At 52.8% G+C, this 24,419-nt stretch overlaps 1 protein-coding gene across 1 annotated transcript; it reads right to left on the bottom strand.

Moving 5' to 3' along the window:
• Window positions 1-11,299: 11,299 nt before the first annotated feature.
• On the bottom strand, window positions 11,300-22,703 carry SLC38A7 (solute carrier family 38 member 7). The gene is made up of 12 exons (XM_077288962.1): window positions 22,588-22,703; window positions 20,916-21,174; window positions 17,809-18,007; window positions 17,584-17,725; window positions 16,262-16,360; window positions 16,004-16,061; window positions 15,823-15,937; window positions 15,608-15,755; window positions 15,206-15,405; window positions 14,943-14,997; window positions 13,908-14,236; window positions 11,300-11,732 (listed from the first exon to the last, which is right to left on the bottom strand). The coding sequence occupies exons 2-11, from the start codon at window positions 21,144-21,146 to the stop codon at window positions 14,134-14,136; spliced, it is 1,350 nt and encodes a 449-aa protein (XP_077145077.1). The 5' UTR covers window positions 21,147-21,174; window positions 22,588-22,703; the 3' UTR covers window positions 11,300-11,732; window positions 13,908-14,133.
• Window positions 22,704-24,419: the final 1,716 nt, after the last annotated feature.

Raw genomic sequence — 24,419 nt, 5'->3', positions numbered from 1 at the left:
TTTTGCCGAAAATACGCATCCAGCAAAAGTTCTTGCTGGATACGTTTTTTCGTCATAGACTAACATTAGCGACGCATTTGCGACGCATTGCCAAACGTCGCGTCCGTTTTGCGACGCTTGGGCGTGTGGTAGCGGACCGTCGGAAGAAAAAAACGTTACATGTAACGTTTTTTGCTCCCGACGGTCCGCTTTTTCCGACCGCGCATGCGCGGCCGGAACTCCGCCCCCACCTCCCCGCACTTCACAATGGGGCAGCGGATGTGTGGGAAAAGTGCATCCGCTGCCCCCGTTGTGCGGCGGAGAGACCATGCTAGCGTCGGGAACGTCGGCCCGACGCACAGCGATGGGTCTTTCCCGACGCTAGTGTGAAAGTAGCCTTAGGCTACTTTCACACTAGCGTTAACTGCAATACGTCGCAAATGCATCGCTTTGCCGAAAAAACGCATCCTGCAAAAGTGCTTGCAGGATGCGTTTTTTCAGCATTGACTAACATTAGCGACGCATTTGCGACGCATTGCCACACGGCGCAACCGTCGTGCGACGGTTGCACCGTGCTGTGGCGGACCGTTGGGACCAAAAAACGTTACATGTAACGTTTTTTGCTCCCGACGGGCCGTTTTTTCCGACCGCGCATGCGCGGCCAGAACTCCGCCCCCACCTCCCCGCACTTCCCCGCACCTCACAATGGGGCAGCGGATGCGCTGGAAAAATGCATCCGCTGCACCCGTTGTGCGGTGGAGACAACGCTAGCGTCGGTGACCTCGGCCCGACGCACTGCGACGGACCGAGCCCGACGCTAGTGTGAAAGAAGCCTTACCCGGAGACGGAGCCTCACACCTGCGCACTGTGACGCTTCACTGCTGCCTCCAGCCCCCGCACATGGGACCGTCTGTTGTGCCGAAAGAAAATGACACTTCCATTGGATTCAATGAAGACGTGATCTGGAGAATTGGCCAATAGTGCTGTATCCAAGCTGCCCCATATACAGCGTCATCCCCTATACACGGCGACCGATCCCCTGTATACAGCAACCATCCCCTATATACAGTGTCATCTCCTATACACGGCGACCGACCCCCTATATACAGCGTCATCTCCTATACACAGTGACCGACCCCCCTATATACAGCATCATCCCCAATACACGGCGACTGACCCCCTATATACAGTGAATGACCCCCTATATACAGCATCATCCCAATACACAGCGACTTACCCCCTATACAGTGACCAACCCTATATAGTCATCCCCTATCCACGGCGACCGACCCCCTATATACAGCGTCATCCCCTATACACAGTGATCAACCTCCTATATACAGTCATCCCCTATATACAGCGTCATCTCCTATACACAGTGACCAACCCCTATATACAGTCATCCCCTATATACAGCGTCACCTCCTATACAGTGACCAACCCCCTATATACAGCACAATCCCCTATACACAGCGACTGCCCCCCCCCTATATTCAGGGTCATCCCTATACACGGCGACCAACCCCCTATATACAGCGTCATCCTCTATACACAGCGACCAACCCCTATATACGTCATCCCCTATACACGGCAACCGACACCCTATATACACCATCATCACCTATACAGTGACCAACCCCTATATACAGTCATCCCCTATACACGTCGACCGACCCCCCTATACATAGTGTCATCCCCTATACACAGCGACCAACCCCTATATACACAGTCATCCCCTATACATGGTGACCGACCCCCTATATACACCATCATCACCAATACACAGTGACCAACCCTTATATACAGTTATCCCCTATATACAGCGTCATCCCCTATACACAGCGACCGACCCCTAAATACAGTCATCCCCTATATACAGCGTAATCTATACAGTGACCGACCCCCTATATACAGCATCATCCCCAATACACGGCGACTGACCCCCTATATACAGCTTCATCATCCCCTATACATGGCGACCTCCCCCTATACATAGCGTCATCCCCTATACACTGTGACCGACCTCTATATACACCGTCATCACCTATACAATGACCGACCCCCTATATACAGCACCATCCCCTATACACAGCGACTGGCCCCCTATATACAGCATCATCCCCAATACACAGCGACTTACCCCTTTATACAGGGTCATCCCCTATACACAGCGACTGACCCTCCTATATACAGCATCATCCCTATATAGTGTCATCCCCTATACACAGCAACTGACCCCCTATATACATCATCATCCCCTATACACAGCAATCGAGCCCTATATACAGCGTCATCCCCTATACTCAGCGACCGACCCCCTATATACAGTGTCATCCCCAATACATAGCAACTGACCCCCCATCTACAGTGTCATCCCCAATACACAGCGACTGACCTATAAACAACGACCGACTCTTTTAGGCTATGTTCACACGATCCTTTTTTTGATCCTTTTTTTTTCAGGTCCTTTTTCCATGCAGGGTATAGTCCAATGTTACTCTATGGAAAACAAAAACCGCTGTGCCCACTATCCTTTTTTTCTCAGGCAAATCCGCGAGGATTTGCCTGCAGAAAAAAAGAAGTACCATGTCACTTCTTTCTGCGGATTCAGCTCCTGTTTTCAACAGGCACCAATAGGAAAGTGCTGTTGAAAACCCGCAGAGGAATCTGCAGAAGAAACTGCAGGAAAATCAGCAGTGCAGTTTTGCACTGCGGGTTTTCCAAATCAGGACCTGAAAAAAAAAGGATCAAAAAAAGGATCATGTGAACATGGCCATATAGTCATCCCCTGCACAGTTATCCTTTATACACAGCAACTGACCCCCTATGTAGTTAAATATGTATAGGTATGAATGTATGACTAGCAGTAATTTAACATCTGTCCTGAGACTGCAGGTCTCACAGCATATGTTATCCTGAGAAAGCTGTCTACTGTCTCCAATCTCACCAGGGGGTATTGCTAAGAACCAGGAAGAAGGGGAAACTTTTCACACCTTCTAGCTCTTTTGAAGAGAGATGTCAATTACAGCCTGACACTATCTTATCTGTGAGAATCTTTACACAGTTTCAGAGGAAATAATGTATTCATTGGTGGAGTGTTCACGGCCCAGTCACAAACCAGCAATTATATTAACCTGAGAGGCTGGTCTAGAAATCTGACCTCCAGGTTGACTATAAATTAGGGTTAGAAAAGGAGTCACAGATTGAGGGGCAGCCAAGCTGATGTGTTCCATTCCATATTCGCCCCCCCTCCTCAGGGATCAGAAAGCAGACTACAAAGTTAGGTATTTCTGTAAGTTTTCTACCATTTATTTTTATAACTTTTGCATATTTATGTCACTTTTTATTTCAATATTTGTATAACTTTTTATTATAAGCACTGTACCTTTTGTATTAAAGCTTAAAACTTTAATAAGTCTGAACCTTGCATGCTCTAAAGAATCCATAGCCTTAGAGTGTGTGATCCTTATGATTGGCAGACAGTAGTAGTAATATTTCCGGGACTCATCGCCCGTGTGTTCGATGAGTGGTGGCAGCGTGCATGAGCGGGTGTGTGGCCTGGGTCGGTGTGTGATTTATGCTCCCATTACAGCTTAGGACAGATGTTGAATGCTGGACTGAGAGGGGAGATAGATTAACCGTTGCAGAGGCAAACCCCAAGTCACGTGCTGAGAAGCGGATATGTGACACCCTATATACAGCGCCACCCCCTATACACAGCAACCGACCCTCTGTATAGTGTCATCCCATATACACAGCGACCGACCTAAATACAGTGTCATCCCCTATACACAGCAACCAACCACATATAGTCATCCCCTATACACAGCGACCAATCCCCTATATACAGCGTCATCCCCTATACACAGCAACCGACCCCCTATATACAGCATCATCCCATATACACAGCGACCGACCTAAATAGTGTCATCCCTATGCACAGCAACCAACCTCCTATATACAGCATCATCCCTATAGACAGTATTCCCATCAATGCAGCCTTCAGCTGACCCCCTATATCCAGTGTCATATACTATATACAATGCCCACATACATGTTGTACTCTCGGACGCCGGCGTCCGCACCTGCCAGGAATGGAGAGAGATCCTCAGTGTCAACATTACTGCAACCTTCAATTACAGACAGAAGCCACCCGGTCTCCCCAATGCTGCGGAGATTGGGGGCTCTGTGCTGTTACTTGGGTCCCTCTCATCCCATCTGACAACTGGACAGCTCTCTGCCCCGAAGCAGCCATCATCACTACAGTGTAATGCCGTGGTGAGCTGGAAGCTTCTCGTGGAGACCACAAGGGATGGACCCTGCCCCCGAGGGCTCAGTCTACAAGGGATGGACCCTGCCCCCGAGGGCTCAGTCTACAAGGGATGGATCCTGCCGAGGGCTCAGTCTACAAGGGATGGACCCTGCTCCCGAGGGCTCAGTCTACAAGGGATGGACCCTGCCCCCGAGGGCTCAGTCTACAAGGGATGGACCATGCCTCCGAGGGCTCAGTCTACAAGGGATAGACCCTGCCCCAAGGGCTCACAGTCAAAAGGGATGGGTGAGGATACAATAGGAGAGGGCAGAGCTGGTCGTGGTTAGGTGGATCGGGGGTTACTGCAGGTTGTAGGCTTGTAGGGAGATCTAGGTCTCCAGGTTCCTTCTGAAGGTTCCCACGGTAGGCGAGCGTCTGATCACTTGCACTTTTCATTCCTTAGTTTAGTTCTCGCCGTATTCTTTCCTTCTGATGGGAGACGTTGTTGATGCCGTTATCGCAATTTTCTCCTGACGCCAGCACTTTATAACATCATTTTATGCAGTTTTCCACACTCCGTACACACTTCCACCACGTGTATATTTTTATAATCCCGGCTCCTGACCTTAGATCGTGCACATTTGAACACTTTATTTCTCCATTTTACTGTTCATCTGGCTTCATTAATTTTTCCTGTTTTATACCTTATTGTGATATGCTCCTGCGCTCCCGCAGTCTTGTGCTCCTGTATACCCGAACTTATGCGCTCCCAGCTCTTATGTCTCCGGCTCCTGCACTCCCAGCTTCTGTAGTCCTACGTTCCCGCACTTCTGCGCTCCCGCTCTTGTGTCTCCAGCTCCTGCACTCCCAGCTTCAGTAGTCCTACGTTCCCCCACTTCTGAGCTCCCAGCTCTTGTGTCTCTGGCTCCTGTGCTCCTATAGTCCTGCGCTCCCAGCTCTTGCATTTCTGGGTTCCCAGCTCCTTTGATCCCGCACTTTTGAGCTCCCAGCTCGTGTCTCCGGCTCCTGTAGTCCTGCTCTCCCAGCTTTTGTGTCTCTGGCTCCTGCGTTCCCAGCTCCTTTGTTCCCTCACTTCTGAGCTCCTAGCTCTTGTGTCTCCGGCTCCTGCAGTCCTGCGTTCCCAGCTCCTTTGTTCCCGGCTCTTGTGTTCCTGGCTCCTGTAGTCCTGCGCTCCTTTATTCCTGCCCTCACAGGGCTTGTGTCCCCGTTTCCTGTGTTCCCGGCTCCTGCACTCCGAACTCATGATCCTGCATTTCTGTGACAGCAACATCAAGGAGCATCGCGCAGGTAGGGGCTCCTTACGCGATTCCTTCAGAACAACACGATGTGATCGCGCTGTCCTGATGGTCTCCATGGAGAACCCCAGTTGCAAGATGGCTGCGAGATCATTCAGGGAAGGTGGATTCCCAGTGTCTGCAAAGAAGAGGACCTGAGACGCCTCAATCCCCGCTTGTCAGTCATTGCTCTGCTGCCCTACAGCGCAGAAACATAGCAGGGCATCCTGGGACAATGTAAAAAAATATATATAATAAAGTGTAAAAAAAAATATATATATATATATATATATATATATATATATATATAAAAACAAATAAAGAAAAAAAAAAACATATTTTTCCAATGAATACATTTATGTAAATAATAATAAAAAAGGAAACATAATTTGGTATCGTCTGTAACGACCCGCTCTGTCCTGCTAGTTAACCCCTTCAGTGAACACCGTAAAAAAATAAAAACAATGCATTATCATCATACCATCGATCAAAAAGTGCAATAAAACGCGATCAAAAGACGTTAGACGGATGTAAATAAACATGGTACAGCTGAAAACGTCATCTTGTTCCGCAAAAAACAAGCTGCCACACAGCTCCATCACTGGAAAAATAAAAAAGTTATAGCTCTCAGAATAAGTGATTCAAAATTTTTTTCTATAAAATAGTTTTTATTGTGTAAAAGCGCCAAAACATAAAAATATTATATAAATGAGGAATCGGTGTAAACGCATCGATCAGAATAAGTCACCTAATCACTTATACCGAACGAGGAGTGAAGTAAAAAATAAATAAAACCAATTCTTCACATGCTGTTGATTTTTTTCATTAAAGGGAACCTGTCACCTGAATTTGGCGGGACCGGTTTTGGGTCATATGGGCGGGGTTTTCGGCTGTTTGACTCACCTTTTCCTTACCCGCTGGCTGCATGCTGGCCGCAATATCGGATTGAAGGTTCATTCTCTGTCCTCCAGAGTACACACCAGTGCAAGGCAATATTGCCTTGCACAGGCGTGTACTCCGGAGGACAGAGAATGAACTTCAATCCAATATTGCAGCCAGCGGGTAAGGAAAGGGTGAATCAAACACCCGAAAACCCCGCCCATATGACCCAAAACCGGTCCTGCCAAATTCAGGTGACAGGTTCCCTTTAAGCCTCCCAAAGATCGCAGTAAGGCTCGGTGCACAATTATTCTGCGCCCTGCACTGAGCGTTTACACTGGGGTTTCCGTGTAAATCTCTGAAACACGTGATTTAGACAGAATCCCTGGCAGAAAATTCCCTATAATGAAGCACAATCCTGGTGGTAAAAATGTATTCTTTCTTCACTGCCCAATGGTATAAAAGTCTGTGACACACCTGTGGTGTCAATATGATCACTGCACCCCTAGATGAATTCATTGAGGTTTAATTGGTAAAATGGGGTCACTTATGGGGGGGGGGGGGGGGGTTGCTGTTCTGGCACCACAGGGGCTCTACCAATGTAACATGGCATCCTCAAACCAGTGCAGCAAAATCTGCACTGTAAGGCCGGCCTCACACTGGGCGTAAGACAATACGCCACGTATTATACGTCTGTACTACGGCCGTAATACGGAGAAATGTTCCCAAAATATTGATCCGTAGTCAGGGTGTGTCAGCGTATTTTGCGCATGGCATCCTCCGTATGTAATCCGTATGGCATCCGTACTGCGAGATTTTCGCGCAGGCTTGCAAAACCGACATCTAATGGATTTATGTGCTCAAATGTTAGGGAAAACATATATACAGTATATATATATATATATATATATATATATGTCATTGAGACACATATATATATATTCTGTATTTAGATTTCATTCAGCGCGATATGTGTTAAAAGCCGGTAATTCAATTGCCGGCTTCTCATTTCTCCTCCACAAACCCGACAGGATATGAGACATGGTTTACATACAGTAAACTATCTCATATCCCCTTTTTTTTTGCATATTCCACACTACTAATGTTAGTAGTGTGTATGTGCAAAATTTCAGCGCTGTAGCTGCTGAAATAAAGGGTTAAATGGCGGAAAAAATTGGCGTGGGCTCCCGCGCAATTTTCTCCGCCAGAATGGTAAAGCCAGTGACTGAGGGCAGATATTAATAGCCAGGAGAGGGTCCATGGTTATTGGCCCCCCCGTGGCTAAAAACATCTGCCCCCAGCCACCCCAGAAAAGGCACATCTGGAAGATGCGCCTATTCTGGCACTTGGCCACTCTCTTCCCACTCCCTGTAGCGGTGGGATATGGGGTAATGAAGGGTTAATGCCACCTTGCTATTGGAAGGTGACATTAAGCCAGATTAATAATGGAGAGGCGTCAATTATGACACCTATCCATTATTAATCCAATTGTTGGAAAGGGTTAAAAAACACACACACACATGATTTAAAAGTATTTTAATGAAATAAACACAGCGGTTGTTGTAATAATTTATTGTTCTCTCAATCCATCAGGAACACCCTCGCTTGGAAAAATAATAAACGCACAAGATACATACTTTCTGGTGAACCGTCTCGTCCCACGAAGTAATCCATCTGAAGGGGTTAACTAATATTACAGGCAGGAGCCCTGCTAAATGCAGCTGTGCTCCTGCTTGTAATTCCCCGGCGAATGAATGAAATGTAGGTCATTGACCTACATTTCCTTCAGTCGCGGTGATGCGCCCCCTGGTGGATGTCCTCATATGACCTGGAGCGTGGGAAAAAGTTCCCAGGCTGCAGTTCATGAGAACATCCACCAGAGGGCGCCTCACCGCGACTCAATGTAAGTACAGATCCTGCTTTCCTTTCAGCACCCGGGGATTACAGGCACGAGCGAGTGGTTTATCGCAGCTCTGCCTGTAATATTAGTTAACCCCTTCAGATGGATTACTTCGTGGGACGAGACGGTTCACCAGAAGGTATGTATCTTGTGCGTTTATTATTTTTCCAAGCGAGGGTGTTCCTGATGGATTGAGAGAACAATAAATTATTACAACAACCGCTGTGTTTATTTCATTAAAATACTTTTAAATCATGTGTGTGTTTTTTAACCCTTTCCAACAATTGGATTAATAATGGCTAGGTGTCAAAATTGACGCCTCTCCATTATTAATCTGGCTTAATGTCACCTTACAATAGCAAGGTGGCATTAACCCTTCATTACCCCATATCCCACCGCTACAGGGAGTGGGAAGAGAGTGGCCAAGTGCCAGAATAGGCGCATCTTCCAGATGTGCCTTTTCTGGGGTGGCTGGGGGCAGATGTTTGTAGCCAGGGGGGGGGCCAATAACCATGGACCCTCTCCTGGCTATTAATATCTGCCCTCAGTCACTGGCTTTACCGCTCTGGCGGAGAAAATTGCGCGGGAGCCCACGCCAATTTTTTCCGCCATTTAACCCTTTATTTCAGCAGCTACAGCGCTGAAATTTTGCACATACACACTACTAACATTAGTAGTGTGGAATATGCAAAAAAAAAGGGGATATGAGATGGTTTACTGTATGTAAACCATGTCTCATATGCTGTCGGGTTTGTGCAGGAGAAATGAAAAGCCGGCAATTGAATTACCGACTTTTCACTAACACCGCTGCGTATTTCTCGCAAGTCACACTGCAGGTCCGTGTGGAATCCGTATTTTTCTCGCCCCCATAGACTTTCATTGGCGATTTTTTTGCGCAATACGGTGACAAACGCAGCATGCTGCGATTTTGTACGGCCGTAGAAAGCCGTATAATACTGAACCGTAATATACGGCTAATAGGAGCAGCCCCATTGAGAATTGTGCAGTTTATTTTGCGAGTTTTACGGACGTAGTTTATGCGCTCATACGTCCGTAAAACTCGCTAGTGTGAGGCCGGCCTAATATGGCGTTTCTTGCCTTCTGAGCTTTGCACTGTGCCTCAAAAGTAGTTTTTTACCACATATGGGGTATCGGTGAACTCAGGACAAATTGCACAACAAGCATTGGGGGCCATTTTCTCCTGTTGCCCTTGTGAAAATACAAAATTTGGAGACAAAAGACTTTCGAGGGAAAAATGTGATTTTTTATTTCCACAGCTCTACGTTATAAACTTCTGTGAAGAACCTGTGGGTTCTAAGTGCTCAATACACATCTAGGTAGGTTCCCTAAGGGGTCTAGTTTCCAAAATGGTGTCACTTGTGGAGGGTTTCCGCTGTTTAGGCACATCAGGGGCTCTCCAAACGTGACATGGCGTCCGCTAATTATTCCAGCATATTTTACATTCAAAAAGTAAAACAGTGCTCTCTCCCTTCCGAGCCCTGCCGTGCGCCCAAACAGTAGATTTCCCTCACAAATGGAGTATCAGTATAATCAGGAAAAATTTCCCAACAAAATGTATGGTCCATTTTCTCCTGCTACTCTACTGTATATACCTACACTCACCGGCCACTTTATTAGGTACACCTGTCCAACTTCTTGTTAACACTTAATTTCTAATCAGCTAATCACATGGCGGCAACTCAGTGCATTTAGGCATGTAGACATGGTCAAGACAATCTCCTGCAGTTTAAACCGAGCATCAGTATGGGGAAGAAAGGTGATTTGAGTGCCTTTGAACGTGGCATGGTTGTTGGTGCCAGAAGGGCTGGTCTGAGTATTTCAGAAACTGCTTATCTACTGGGATTTTCACGCACAACCATCTCTAGGGTTTACAGAGAATGGTCCGAAAAAGAAAAAAAATCCAGTGAGCGGCAGTTCTGTGGGCGGAAATGCCTTGTTGATGCCAGAGGTCAGAGGAGAATGGGCAGACTGGTTCGAGCTGATAGAAAGGCAACAGTGACTCAAATCGCCACCCGTTACAACCAAGGTAGGCCTAAGAGCATCTCTGAACGCACAGTGCGTCGAACTTTGAGGCAGATGGGCTACAGCAGCAGAAGACCACACCGGGTACCACTCCTTTCAGCTAAGAACAGGAAACTGAGGCTACAATTTGTACAAGCTCATCGAAATTGGTCAGTAGAAGATTGGAAAAACGTTGCTTGGTCTGATGAGTCTCGATTTCTGCTGCGACATTCGGATGGTAGGGTCAGAATTTGGCGTAAACAACATGAAAGCATGGATCCATCCTGCCTTGTATGGAGCATCTTTGGGATGTGCAGCCGACAAATCTGCGGCAACTGTGTGATGCCATCATGTCAATATGGACCAAAATCTCTGAGGAATGCTTCCAGCACCTTGTTGAATCTATGCCACGAAGAATTGAGGCAGTTCTGAAGGCAAAAGGGGGTCCAACCCGTTACTAGCATGGTGTACCTAATAAAGTGGCCGGTGAGTGTATATGTGTGTAGTGACATATGTCTAGGGTTATATGTGTAACTAGCAGTTGAACATCTGTCCTGAAACTGCAGGTCTCACAAAGATCACAGCATACGTATCTTGAGAAGGCAGACTACTGTCTCCACTTTCGCCAGGGGGTCATGCTGGGAACCAAGAAAAACAAACATTTGACACCTTCTAGCTCTTTGAAGAGAGATGTCAATTACAGCCTGACATCTATTTGTGAGAACTTTTACACAGGAATCTCAGAGCAAATATATTCATTGGGGGAGCAGCCGCGGTCCAATAAAAAACAAGCAATTATGATATTAACCTGAGGGGCTGGTCTAGAAATCTGACCTCCAGAGTAAAGCTATAAATTAGGCCTGTATACATAAAATCGTGTTCACATGTGAGGGCAGCTTGGGAAGCTGTGTTCCACCAACTCCATATTCACCCCCCCCTCTGGGAGCAGAAAGCAGACTTCAAAGTTAGACATTTCTGTAAGTTTTTCCTGTTTATTTCATACTGTTTTGCATAAGTTGTATGTCTATCATATTTTTATACCTTTTTCTTACTGTAAGCACTGAACCTTTTTGTATTAAAGCATAAAACTTTAACAAGTTGAACCTTGTATGCTCTAAAGAATCCATAGCCTTAAACGGTGTGATCCGTATGAGTAGTAGATAGTATTAGTAATATTTCCGGGACTCATCACCTGTGTATTCGGTGAGTGGTGGCAGCGTGTATGAGCGGGTGTGTGGCCTGGGTCGGTGTGTGATTTATGCTCCCATCACAGCGTAGGACAGAGGTTGAATGCTGGACTGAGAGGGGAGATAGATTAACCCTTGCAGGCGCAACTCCAAGTCACGTGCTGAGAGCAGGTACGTGATAAATTAGTGACACCACGGAGAGGGATCCGTGACACTACCTAAAAAAAAAAATATATATGTTTCAAAAATTGAGCTGATGTAAAGTAAACATGTGGGAAATGTTATTGATTAACTATTTTGTGTGATATGACTCAGATTTAAGGGCATAAAAATTAAATTTTGAAAATTGCGACATTTTCAAAATTCCTCAAATTTTCATTTTTTTCACAAATAATCACAAGTCATATCAAAGAAATGTTACCACTATCAAAGTACAATATGTCATGAAAAACAGATCTCAGAATCATCAGGATCCATCGAAGCTCCGGAGTTATAACCTCAGAAAGTGACAGTGGTCAGAAATGTAAAAATTAGTCCGGTCAGGAAGGTTAAAATAGGCAGGGGGTGAAGGGGTTAATCAAGACTCAATTCTTCGGTCAGTCGATCATGTGATTACGGCCATCAGCATTGGTAGACATGTAACATCCTGCTCACGTCTTGTCTCTAGGAGCCCAGGGCCCCATCTACTGTCCTTTATGTTTTTGATTGCTCCAATAGGGGGATATTTGGCTCTTACATCGAGCTTCTCCTTTACCACTGAGGGAGCTGCTCAACAACGGCGAAACGCGTGGAGCTTTGTATGAACATTACGCGTTATCCACACGACCTGCAGGTCCCTGCACCTGTGACTATCCCCACGGTCCCTGCACCTGTGACTATCCCCACGGTCCCTGCACCTGTGACTATCCCCACGGTCCCTGCACCTGTGACTATCCCCACGGTCCCTGCACCTGTGACTATCCCCACGGTCCCTGCACCTGTGACTATCCCCACGGTCCCTGCACCTGTGACTATCCCCACGGTCCCTGCACCGTGACTATCCCCACGGTCCCTGCACCGTGACTATCCCCACGGTCCCTGCACCGTGACTATCCCCACGGTCCCTGCACCGTGACTATCCCCACGGTCCCTGCACCGTGACTATCCCCACGGTCCCTGCACCGTGACTATCCCCACGGTCCCTGCACCGTGACTATCCCCACGGTCCCTGCACTGGACCCTCTCCAGTACTGGGGGGCAACGTCCCATCAGCCACCGTTCAGCTTTTTTGCCATTTTAAATGTATTTAATGAGAATTTTCCTTGTTCAGTTTTCTTTGGTTTTTGGGGAACCTTCTTTTTCCTCACAGCTGCAGAGTCCGGGGGGCGCAGATGTCTGGAATATTTTTAAGATTCTCTTATTTTTCTTTCCGGGCACTATAAGATCTGGAAGCAGTGAGACTCGTATAAGGCAATGACTTCAGAGCAGCAGCGGTCCTGGCCGACAGGCACTGCCACCGATCGCGACCACTGCGCTGCCAGGGACGGCACGGCTTGGCGAGAGCCCACCGCACTCCCATACAAGCCCACTCACCGCTGCAGACTCTGCCGTCTATGGAAAATGTTATCAATGTCGGCTCAGACAAGATGGCCGCCCCCACCGCCACCAGAATTAACCAGGCAAGAAACAACAGTCAGGAGAAAAATACAAAATAATTCTCAGTAGCTGCTCCTCAATATAAAACACTGGCAACATTCCCTGTAACATAATAGGTGTCAATCCCATGAAGCAATACAATATGGAGGCCAAGATGGTTGTGTGAAGAGTTCTGGGCTCCTGCCAGTCCTCCCCCCCCCCCCCCAATGTCCGGCTCCTCACTGCCAGTCCCTCTCCCCCCCCCCCCCAATGTCCGGCTCCTCACTGCCAGTCCCTCCCCCCCCCCCCCCAATGTCCGGCTCCTCACTGCCAGTCCCTCACCCCCCCCCCAATGTCCGGCTCCTCACTGCCAGTCCCGCCCCCCCAATGTCCGGCTCCTCACTGCCAGTCCCTCACCCCCCCCCAATGTCCGGCTCCTCACTGCCAGTCTCCCCCCCCCCCCCCCCAATGTCCGGCTCCTCACTGCCAGTCCCCCCCCCCCCATGTCCGGCTCCTCACCGCCAGTTTCTCCCCCCCCCCCCTTAATGTCCGGCTCCTCACTGCCAGTCCCTCACCCCCCCCCCCAATGTCCGGCTCCTCACTGCCAGTCTCCCCCCCCCCCCCCCCCCCCAATGTCCGGCTCCTCACTGCCGACACCCCCACCTTCCCCGCAGGGTCCGGCTCCTCACAGCAGAGGACGGCGGGACAGGCCAGAGGACGGCGGGGCGGGCCAGAGGACAGCTGGGCGGGCCAGAGGACGGCGGGGCACAGCCGGTCACCTCAGAAGCTTCTGCCCTCCACACAGAAGCCGCTCTACGGTTTTCCACCTGCAACAGTCGGGGAGAATCAGCTCCAGGGCCCACAGCATTGTCAATGTCCAGAATGTGAGTAGGAGCAGCAGTAATGGTGGGAGCTGCGATGCTCTGCCGGACATGGCAGAGGAGACACCAGAAATAGATAACGGATAAAAGAGATTCAAGTAACGTCAGTGTTAAAAATCGCAGATCATCCCATCAGGTCCACGAAGATCGCCTTAGCGGTGGTCTGTACCAAGATAAACGCTCCAAGGGTCACCATGGTCACGCCGTACAGCAGTAGAGCCCACCAGCTAGAGACAAGAACAAGCCATAAGAGACGAACACACAGGCTCCGCTCAGCCGCCCCCCCCCCCCCACAGGCTCCGCTCAGAACACAGGCTCCGCTCAGCCGCCAGACCCCCCCCCCCCCCCCACAGGCTCCGCTCAGCCGCCGCCCCCCCCCCCCACTCCCGCACACAGGCTCAGCTCACCCGCCCCCCATTCCCGCACACAGGCTCCGCTCAGCCGCCCCCCATTCCCGCACACAGGCTCAGCTCAGCCGCCCTCCACGCCCGCACACAGGCTCCGCTGAGCCACCCCCACACAGGCTCCGCTCAGCCGTCCCCCACACAGGCTCCGCTCAGCCGTCCCCCACACAGGCTCCGCTCAGCCATCCCCCACACAGGCTCCGCTCAGCCATCCCCCACACCCACACTTCGCTCAGCCGTCCCCCACACAGGCTCCGCTCAGCCGTCCCCCACACCCGCACATAGGCTCCGCTCAGACGCCCCCACACAGGCTCCGCTCAGCCGCCCCCCACAGGCCCCACTCAGCAGCCCCCACACCCGCACACAGGCTCCGCTCAGCCGCCCCCACACAGGCTCCGCTCAGCTGCCCCCCACGCCCGCACACAGGCCCCGCTCAGCCACCACCCAGCATGCACACAGTCTCTGCTCAGTTTCCCCCCGGCACACACAAGCTCCGCAGTGGCCCGCTCCGCCCAGTTGGTAGTCTCACCTTCTGCTCGTCTGCTCCTGGATTTCCGACACTTTCAGGTTAATAAGACAAAGACCTGCAGGGAAGACAGATCAGTGGTGCACCGCTTGCCGTGTCCCTTTTCCCTCCCTCGGAGGCGGGGCCCTCCTCACCGTGTCACTCCAGCTCCTTACTCCTCCTCAGGGGCGGGGCCCTCCTCACTGTATCACTCCCCCTTCTGCTCAGGGGTGTGGCCCTCTAAGTGTCAACCCCCCTCCTCGTCATTATTAGGGGAGAGCTCTTACCTGGGAAGATGAAGATGAAACAGGCTGCAAGACCCCCGATCAGAGAGATCACCCTGCCAATGTCAGGGATGAAGAGCGCCAGGAGAAGTGTCAGCACAAACCAGCTCAGGGTCTGGAAGATTCTCCGCTGTCGCTCTCGTGCCGGTTCCTCGCCCGCTTCTTGGGCTGTAAGCCTCAGCCACAAACCCTCCAGCACGGCCCTGGGAGACAAAAGGCGGGGGTCACCACTGCCGCCTGCTGATACTGGGACCACAGAGTCACCAGGTGGTGGGCACCTCACTGATACAGGGGCCAGCGACATGGACCCGACTTCCTGTACAGGTGACCCCAGCACCACAGTCAGCCTGAGCATCAGATGAGGTACAGGGGTGTCATGGCTGCCCCCGCACCATGGAGCCTCACCGTCCGCAGTAGTGCAGGATGGGGTACGACGTCAGCACACACAGGATGATAAACGCCCGAGCCACGGCCACAGGAACGTCATCAGACGGGAAGGACAGGAGGACGTCCTGATCCACCGCCGAGCCGAACAACAAGTAGCCGCACACCCCTGAGGAGAGAAGAGGGTGAGGCACGGTGCCAGCCTGCCCACCAGTGACCCCACTAAGGAAACCCACCTGTGCCAGTATAGACACACAGAGCGATCAGCATGGCCACGCTCACGATGAGCGCCCAGCGCCGGAGGTCCTGCCGCCGCATGCTGCCGTACACCGGGACACTGCTGACGTGGCACTGCCAGAGACAAAGCCATGGTGAGGAGGCGAAACTAGAGCGGCACAGCGACAGCGCAGCACCTACCTGGTATCCAAAGCAGATTGTGGGGATGGCGTTAAATACAGCGATCCAGGAGGAGGCGCTGCAGAGAGAAGAGGAGGGCGTCACAACACGGCCCCCCGACACTCGCTGCTCACGAGGAGCCGCTAGTGATCATCCGGCCTCCATCCCTGGTCAGACACCGCTGACACTCCCTACTGGTGGGGGCGCTGGACACACCATTCAGGAGGTGCACTGACACCAGAGGTCGCGGGTTCGCAGTTCAGGGGCAGAGACATTCACCTGCGGGTGGCGCTGTCAGAGGGAGGCTCACTGGTGGGCTGCACACAACGGTAGATAACAATGAAGGTCACATAACAGGTTCCCAGGACGCTGAGAGAGCTGCAAAGAGAGGACAGGTGGTGAAACGACCCGGGACCCCATCATCAGAGCCCCCCCAGTCACTGAGTGACCCCGCCATCAGAGCCCCCCACAATCACTGAGTGACCCTGCCATCAGAGCCCCCCACAATCACTGAGGGACCCCACCATCAGAGCCCCCCACAATCACTGAGGGACCCCACCAGAGCCCCACAATCACTGAGTGACCCTGCCATCAGAGCCCCCTCGCAATCAGAGGGACCCCGCCAGAGCCCCCCCAATCACAGAGGGACCCCGCCATCAGAGCCCCCCAATCACTGAGGGACCCCGCCATCAGAGCCCCCCAATCACTGAGTGACCCCGCCATCAGAGCCCCCCCACAATCACTGAGGACCCCACCATCAGAGCCCCCGCCAGAGGCCCCCCCAATCACTGAGGGACCCCGCCAGAGCCCCCCCAATCACTGAGGGACCCCGCTATCAGAGCCACCCGCAATCACCGAGGGACCTCGCCATCAGAGCCCCCCGCAATCACTGAGGGACCCCACCATCACAGCCCCCCCAATCACTGAGTGACCCCGCCATCAGAGCCCCCCGCAATCACTGAGGGACCCCGCCATCAGAGCCCCCCGCAATCACTGAGGGACCCCGCCATCAGAGCCCCCCGCAATCACTGAGGGATCCCGCCATCAGAGCCCCCCGCAATCACTGAGGGACCCCGCCATCAGAGCCCCCCGCAATCACTGAGGGACCCCGCCATCAGAGCCCCCCACAATCACTGAGGGACCGCACCATCACAGCCCCCCAATTACTGAGGGACCCCGCTATCAGAGCCACCCGCAATCACTGAGGGACCTCGCCATCAAAGCCCCCCCCCCCGCAACCACCTCCAGGGCTGTACTCAGTATTCTACCATTACATTGCGTCTTACTCAAGTCACTCCCAGAGTTGCGGTCACTATTCTGCTGTTACATCGTGTCTTATCCTCCGGTCACATCCAGAGCTGCACTCACTATTCTACTGTTACATCGTGTCTTATCATCCGGTCACATCCGGAGCTGCACTCACTATTCTGCTGTTACATCATGTCTTATCCTCCGGTCACATCCGTAGCTGCAATCACTATTCTGCTGTTACATCATGTCTTATCCTCCGGTCACATCCGGAGCTGCAGTCACCACAGGGTCCGTCCACAGACACAGCACAGCTCCTGGCAGCGCCCCCCATCTCGGGTGATGGCACTCACCTGGCATATTTCTGGACGCTGATCTCACGTGGCAGTGACAATGGCAGAACCAGCAGGACTCCGGTGACAGTGATGGTGAATTTACGGTTGGCGTACCATGGGAGGTCACCGTCCGCCAGGCTGTGCATCATGGCGCCAAGAACTGCATGAAGAAGAGACACAGGGTGGAAGGTCAAGAAGACACCATGGGGCCACGATCCACAGCGTCCCCTCCGCCGCACTCACGCTTCTCCAGCTGGTCACCAATGATGATGAAGAAGGCGATGCACGTCCCAAAGGTGTAAACAGCAATGAGGATCTCACAGAGAACCCCACCAACAGGGCCACAAACCCCCCGAACCACCTCCTGGTATGTCCGCTCACTGCAGGCATCAGCACAGTGTGCCAGGATCACCAGACCACTGATGATGAAGAGCAGCAGGACCTGTGGAGACAGCAAGAGGTCCCCCGACCATCAGAGAGGACAAGCGGGAACGGTCCTCTAAACATCAGAGACAACAAGAGGAAATAGTCCCCCCAACCATTAGAGAAGACAAGTGGGAACGTTCCCCCCCCCCCCAACCATCAGAGAAGACAAGTAGAAACGTCCCCCCCCCCAACCATCAGAGAAGACAAGTGGAAACGTCCCCCCCAACCATCAGAGAAGACAAGTGGGATGTCCCCCCCAACCTTCAGAGAGGACAAGTGGGAACATTCCCCTAAACATCAAAGATGACAACAAGAGGAAATGGTCCCACAACCATCAGAGAGGAGAAAAGAGAACAGCCCCCCAACCATCAGAGAGAAGAAAAGGGAACAGCCCACCGACCATCAGAGAGGACAAGCAGGAAAGGTCCCCTGAACATCAGAAACAACAAGAGGAAATGGTCCCCCCCAACCATCAGAGAGGACAACTGGGAAAGTCCCTCCCAACCATCAGAGAGGAAAAGTGGGAACGTCCCCCCAACCATCACAGAGGACAACTGTGAACGTCCCCCCCAACCATCACAGAGGACAACTGGGAACGTCCCCTCCAACCAACAGAGAGGACAACTGGGAATGTCCCCCCAACAATCAGAGAGGACAAGTGGGAACGTCCCCCCCCAATCATCAGAGAGGACAAGGGGGAACGTCCCCCCAACCATCAGAGAAGACAAGGGGGAACGTCCCCCCAACCATCAGAGAAGACAAGAGGGAACGTCCCCATCAACCATCAGAGAGGACAAGCGGGAACGATCCCCCCAACCATAAGAGATAACAACAGGAACGGCCCCCTGAACATTACAGAGGACAAGTGGGAACATTCCCCCCAACCATCAGAGAGGACAACTGTGAACGTCCCCCCCAACAATCAGAGAGGACAAGTGGAAACGTCCCCCCAACCATCAGAGAAGACAAGAGGGAACGTCCCCATCAACCATCAGAGAGGACAAGCGGGAACGATCCCCCCAACCATAAGAGATAACAACAGGAACGGCCCCCTGAACATTACAGAGGACAAGTGGGAACATTCCCCCCAACCATCAGAGAGGACAACTGTGAACGTCCCCCCCAACAATCAGAGAGGACAAGTGGAAACGTCCCCCCAACCATCAGAGAAGACAAGTGGGAACATCCCCCCCAACCATCAGAGAAGACAAGTGGGATGTCCCCCCCAACCATCAGAGAAGACAAGTGGGATGTCCCCCCCAACCATCAGAGAAGACAAGTGGGATGTCCCCCCCAACCATCAGAGAAGACAAGTGGGATGTCCCCCCCAACCATCAGAGAAGACAAGTGGGATGTCCCCCCCAACCATCAGAGAAGACAAGTGGGATGTCCCCCCCAACCATCAGAGAAGACAAGTGGGAACGTCCCCCCACCATCAGAGAGGACAAGTGGGAACATCCCCCCAACCATCAGAGAAGACAAGTTGGATGTCCCCCCCCCATCAGAGAAGACAAGTGGGATGTCCCCCCCAACCATCAGAGAAGACAAGTGGGATGTCCCCCCCAACCATCAGAGAAGACAAGTGGGAACGTCCCCCCACCATCAGAGAGGACAAGTGGGAACGTCCCCCACAACCATCAGAGAGGACAAGTGGGAACATCCCCCACAACCATCAGAGAGGACAAGTGGGAACATCCCCCACAACCATCAGAGAGGACAAGTGGGAACATCCCCCACAACCATCAGAGAGGACAAGTGGGAACATCCCCCACAACCATCAGAGAGGACAAGTGGGAACATCCCCCACAACCATCAGAGAGGACAAGTGGGAACATCCCCCACAACCATCAGAGAGGACAAGTGGGAACATCCCCCACAACCATCAGAGAAGACAAGTGGGAACGTCCCCCCAACCATCAGAGAAGACAAGTGGGAACATCCCCCCAACCATCAATGAAGACAAGTGGGAACATCCCCCCAACCATCAATGAAGACAAGTGGGAACATCCCCCCAACCATCAATGAAGACAAGTGGGAACGTCCCCCCAACCATCAGAGAAGACAAGTGGGAACATCCCCCCAACCATCAATGAAGACAAGTGGGAACATCCCCCCAACCATCAATGAAGACAAGTGGGAACATCCCCCCAACCATCAATGAAGACAAGTGGGAACGTCCCCCCAACCATCAGAGAGGACAAGTGGGAACGTCCCCTCGACCATCTGAGAAGTGGGAACCTCCCCCTCAACCAACAGAGAAGAAAAGTGGGAAAGTCCCCTCCAACCATCAGAAAGGACAAGTGGGAACGTCCCCCCCCCCCCCAACCATCAGATGGGACAAGTGGGAACGTTCCTCCCAACTATCAGAAAGGACAAGTGGGAACGTCCCTTCGACCATCAGAGAAGACAAGTGGGAACGTCCCCCCCAACCATCAGAGAGGACAAGTGGCAATGTCCCCCCCAACCATCAGATGGGACAAGTGGGAACGTTCCTTCCAACAATCAGAGAGCACAAGTGGTAACGTCCCTTTGACCATCAGAGAACACAAGTTGGAACAACCCCCCCAACCATCAGATGGGACAAGTGGGAATGTTCCCACCCAACCATCAGAGAGGACAAGTGGGAACGTCCCCCCCAACCATCAGAGAGGACAAGTGGGAACGTCCCCCCCAACCATCAGAGAGGACAAGAGGGAGCGTCCCCCCCAACCATCAGATGGGACAAGTAGGAACTTTCCCCCCCAACCATCAGAAACGACAAGTGGGAACAACCCACCTCCCAACCAACAGAGACTTCAAGAGTCGACGGCCCCTTGACCAACACACACCAAACAGCTTATAGGCCCCACACCATCAAACACAATGAGAGCCGATGGCCCCCCGACCATCAGAGACCACCAGAGGAACCGGCCCCCATCACTCACCAGTTGCAGCACGATCCCCGCTGTGACTCCTCCGGCTGCGCTGAACGCTGCGGGGAAGTTGAGGAGTCCGGCCCCAAGAGCAGCGTTCACCACGATGAAGATGGCTCCAATGGCGGACGTACCCCTCGCCAGACTCGTGCTTTCAGGGACCACGGGACTCTGCAGGAGGCGGGCACGCTCCCCCGCGTCCCATGAATAGTCTGAATTGATGGCCACGTTCCCCAGCGACATCCTGCTCAGGATGCGGTCACCACCCGCCCTGTAACAGAGAGCAGCGTCACTGCACCGCAGAAAGAGGATCCCGCAGCCAAGGGGCCTGAGGCACCCCCCACCCAAACCGAGGAGTCTGCGGTAGTCCAGAGGCCGGTCACTGTCTGTCCCCTGTGATGGGGGAGGGGATATATCGGGGTCCGGTCACTGTCCGCCCTGTGACGGGATATATCGGGGTCCGGTCACTGTCCGCCCTGTGATGGGGAGAGGATATATCGGGGTCCGGTCACCGTCTGCCCCTGTGATGGGGGAGGGGATATATCGGGGTCCGGTCACTGTCTGCCCTGTGATGGGGGAGGGGATATATCGGGGTCCGGTCACTGTCTGCCCTGTTATGGGGGAGGGGATATATCAGGGTCCAGTCACTGTCTGCCCCTGTGATGGGGGGGGGAATATATCGGGGTCCGGTCACTGTCCGTCCTGTGATGGGGGAGGGGATATATCAGGGTCCGGTCACTGTCTGCCCCTGTGATGGGGGGGGGGGGAATATATCGGGGTCCGGTCACTGTCCGCCCTGTGATGGGGAGAGGATATATCAGGGTCCGGTCACCGTCTGCCCCTGTGATGGGGGAGGGGATATATCGGGGTCCGGTCACTGTCCGCCCTGTGACGGGATATATCGGGGACCGGTCACTGTCCGCCCTGTGATGGGGAGAGGATATATCGGGGTCCGGTCACCGTCTGCCCCTGTGATGGGGGAGGGGATATATCGGGGTCCGGTCACTGTCTGCCCTGTGATGGGGGAGGGGATATATCAGGGTCCAGTCACTGTCTGCCCCTGTGATGGGGGGGGGAATATATCGGGGTCCGGTCACTGTCCGTCCTGTGATGGGGGAGGGGATATATCAGGGTCCGGTCACTGTCTGCCCCTGTGATGGGGGGGGGGGGGAATATATCGGGGTCCGGTCACTGTCTGTCCTGTGATGGGGAGGGGATATATCAGGGTCCAGTTACTGTCTGCCCCTGTGATGGGGGGGGGGGGTGAATATATCGGGGTCCGGTCACTGTCTGCCCCTGTGATGGGGGGGGAATATATCGGGGTCCGGTCACTGTCTGCCCCTTGATGGGGGGGGAATATATCGGGGTCCGGTCACTGTCTGCCCCTGTGATGGGGGGGGGGGAATATATCGGGGTCCGGTCACTGTCCGTCCTGTGATGGGGAGGGGATATATCAGGGTCCAGTTACTGTCTGCCCCTGTGATGGGGAGGGGGGGGTGTATATATCGGGGTCCGGTCACTGTCTGCCCCTGTGATGGGGGGGAATATATCGGGGTCCGGTCACTGTCCGCCCTGTGATGGGGGAGGGGATATATCGCGGTCCGTCACTGTCCGCCCTGTGATGGGGGAGGGGATATATGGGGGTCCGGTCTCGGTTCTCGCCGCCGCTATTCCCGGGTCTCACCTCGCTGCCGGCGTCGCAGTCAGGTTGTGGATTGTGCAACACGTGACCGCTCAGTCACATGACCGCAACGCACAGCCTTCTGGGAGCTGTAATCTGTGGCGGCGGCGGCACTTCCGGTCACGCGATGAAAGACCGGGAAATGCCGTGTGTGAAATCATGCAGACCCCCAGACGTGGGTGCGAGGGCGCAGACCCCCAGACGTGGGTGCGAGGGCGCAGATCCCCAGACGTGGGTGCGAGGGCTAAGACCCCCAGACGTGGGTGCGAGGGCTAAGACCCCCAGACGTGGGTGCGAGGGCGCAGATCCCCAGACGTGGGTGCGAGGGCTAAGACCCCCAGACGTGGGTGCGAGGGCTAAGACCCCCAGACGTGGGTGCGAGGGCGCAGATCCCCAGGCGAGGGTGCAAATCCCTAGGCGAGGGCGCAGATCCCCAGACGTGGGGTGCGAGGGCGCAGATCCCCAGACGTGGGTGCGAGGGCTAAGACCCCCAGACGTGGGTGCGAGGGCTAAGACCCCCAGACGTGGGTGCGAGGGCGCAGATCCCCAGGCAAGGGTGCAAATCCCTAGGCGAGGGCGCAGATCCCCAGACGTGGGGTGCGAGGGCGCAGATCCCCAGACGTGGGAGCGAGGGCGCAGATCCCCAGACGTTGGGTGCGAGGGCGCAGATCCCCAGACATGGGTGTAACGGGGTCTACCAAGCTGGGGTACCTCTTTCAGTACCACCCCGTATTTCAGGAGGTCCACTCTGCTTTGGCTGGAGTCTGAATGAAGGACGCTGGCTGGAATTCCTTGGTTACATGGGCGCATATAAAAGCTGACTGCTTCTCCACGTATTTCCAGTCTCACAACACTTTATTCACAGGACACAAAATATATTACACAGATACAGAGGGCAGGCCAATTGAAAAGCGGCAGGCCAGACATACAATAGCCGCAGGGGGCCGGAGCCTGCCGATATTTACTGTGGGAATTACAAAGGTGGGGGGAGGACAGAAGGGGGATATCTTGTCCCCTCTGCCCAGGGGCGCAGCCTGTGGGCTGATGCATCTCACATGGAACCTATTATTCATACACATAACTGCACAACATATTCTGGGTGCTGAGTGGTTCAGTAACACGGCTCCCCTTTTCAGCGACGCGATCGGCATACACAGTCTGATCCTTAACGGATCGGTTTGGGGATGACCGAAGTTTATGGGGTTGGTACAAGTTCCGTTTGTCGACTTAGTCCATCGGCGTTACCGTTTTGTTTGCTGGGTCTGTAGTGGATGGTGAAGTCCACAGGTTGTAGGGCTAAACTCCACCGCAGTAATCTGGCATTGTCTCCGGAGACCCGATTAAGCCAGACTAGGGGATTATGGTCTGTTAGGAGGGAAAACTGTTGTCCATACAAATATGGTTGCAACTTTTTGAGTGCCCATACTACCGCCAGCCACTAATTCTCGATGGCCGCATAGCTTACTTCACGGGGCAGTAGTTTCCGACTCAGGTAAGCTACCGGGTGTTCTTGGCCGTCCGGCCCGACTTGGCTCAGTACTGCCCCCAATCCAAACATAGAAGCGCCTGTGTGAACAAGGAAACATTTAGTTGGATCGGGTGCGGCCAATACAGGGGTATTGGTGAGGGCGTCCTTTAGCTGGCGGAAGGCTTCCTCACACTCTGGGGTCCAGGTTACCTGGCGGGGTTGGTTCTTACGGGTCAGATCAGTGAGGGGCTTGGCTGCGCTGCTGTAATTGGGAATGAATTTCCTGTAATACCCCGCTGTCCCTAGAAACACCATGACCTGGGTTTTAGTGCGTGGGGTGGGCCATTTGGCTATGGCCTCAATCTTG

Source organism: Ranitomeya variabilis, chromosome 2 (genome assembly GCF_051348905.1).
Source record: "Ranitomeya variabilis isolate aRanVar5 chromosome 2, aRanVar5.hap1, whole genome shotgun sequence".
Lineage (NCBI taxonomy): Eukaryota > Metazoa > Chordata > Amphibia > Anura > Dendrobatidae > Ranitomeya > Ranitomeya variabilis.
Note: the sequence above shows the minus strand (reverse complement) of the source record. Positions and strands in the feature narration are given on the sequence as shown.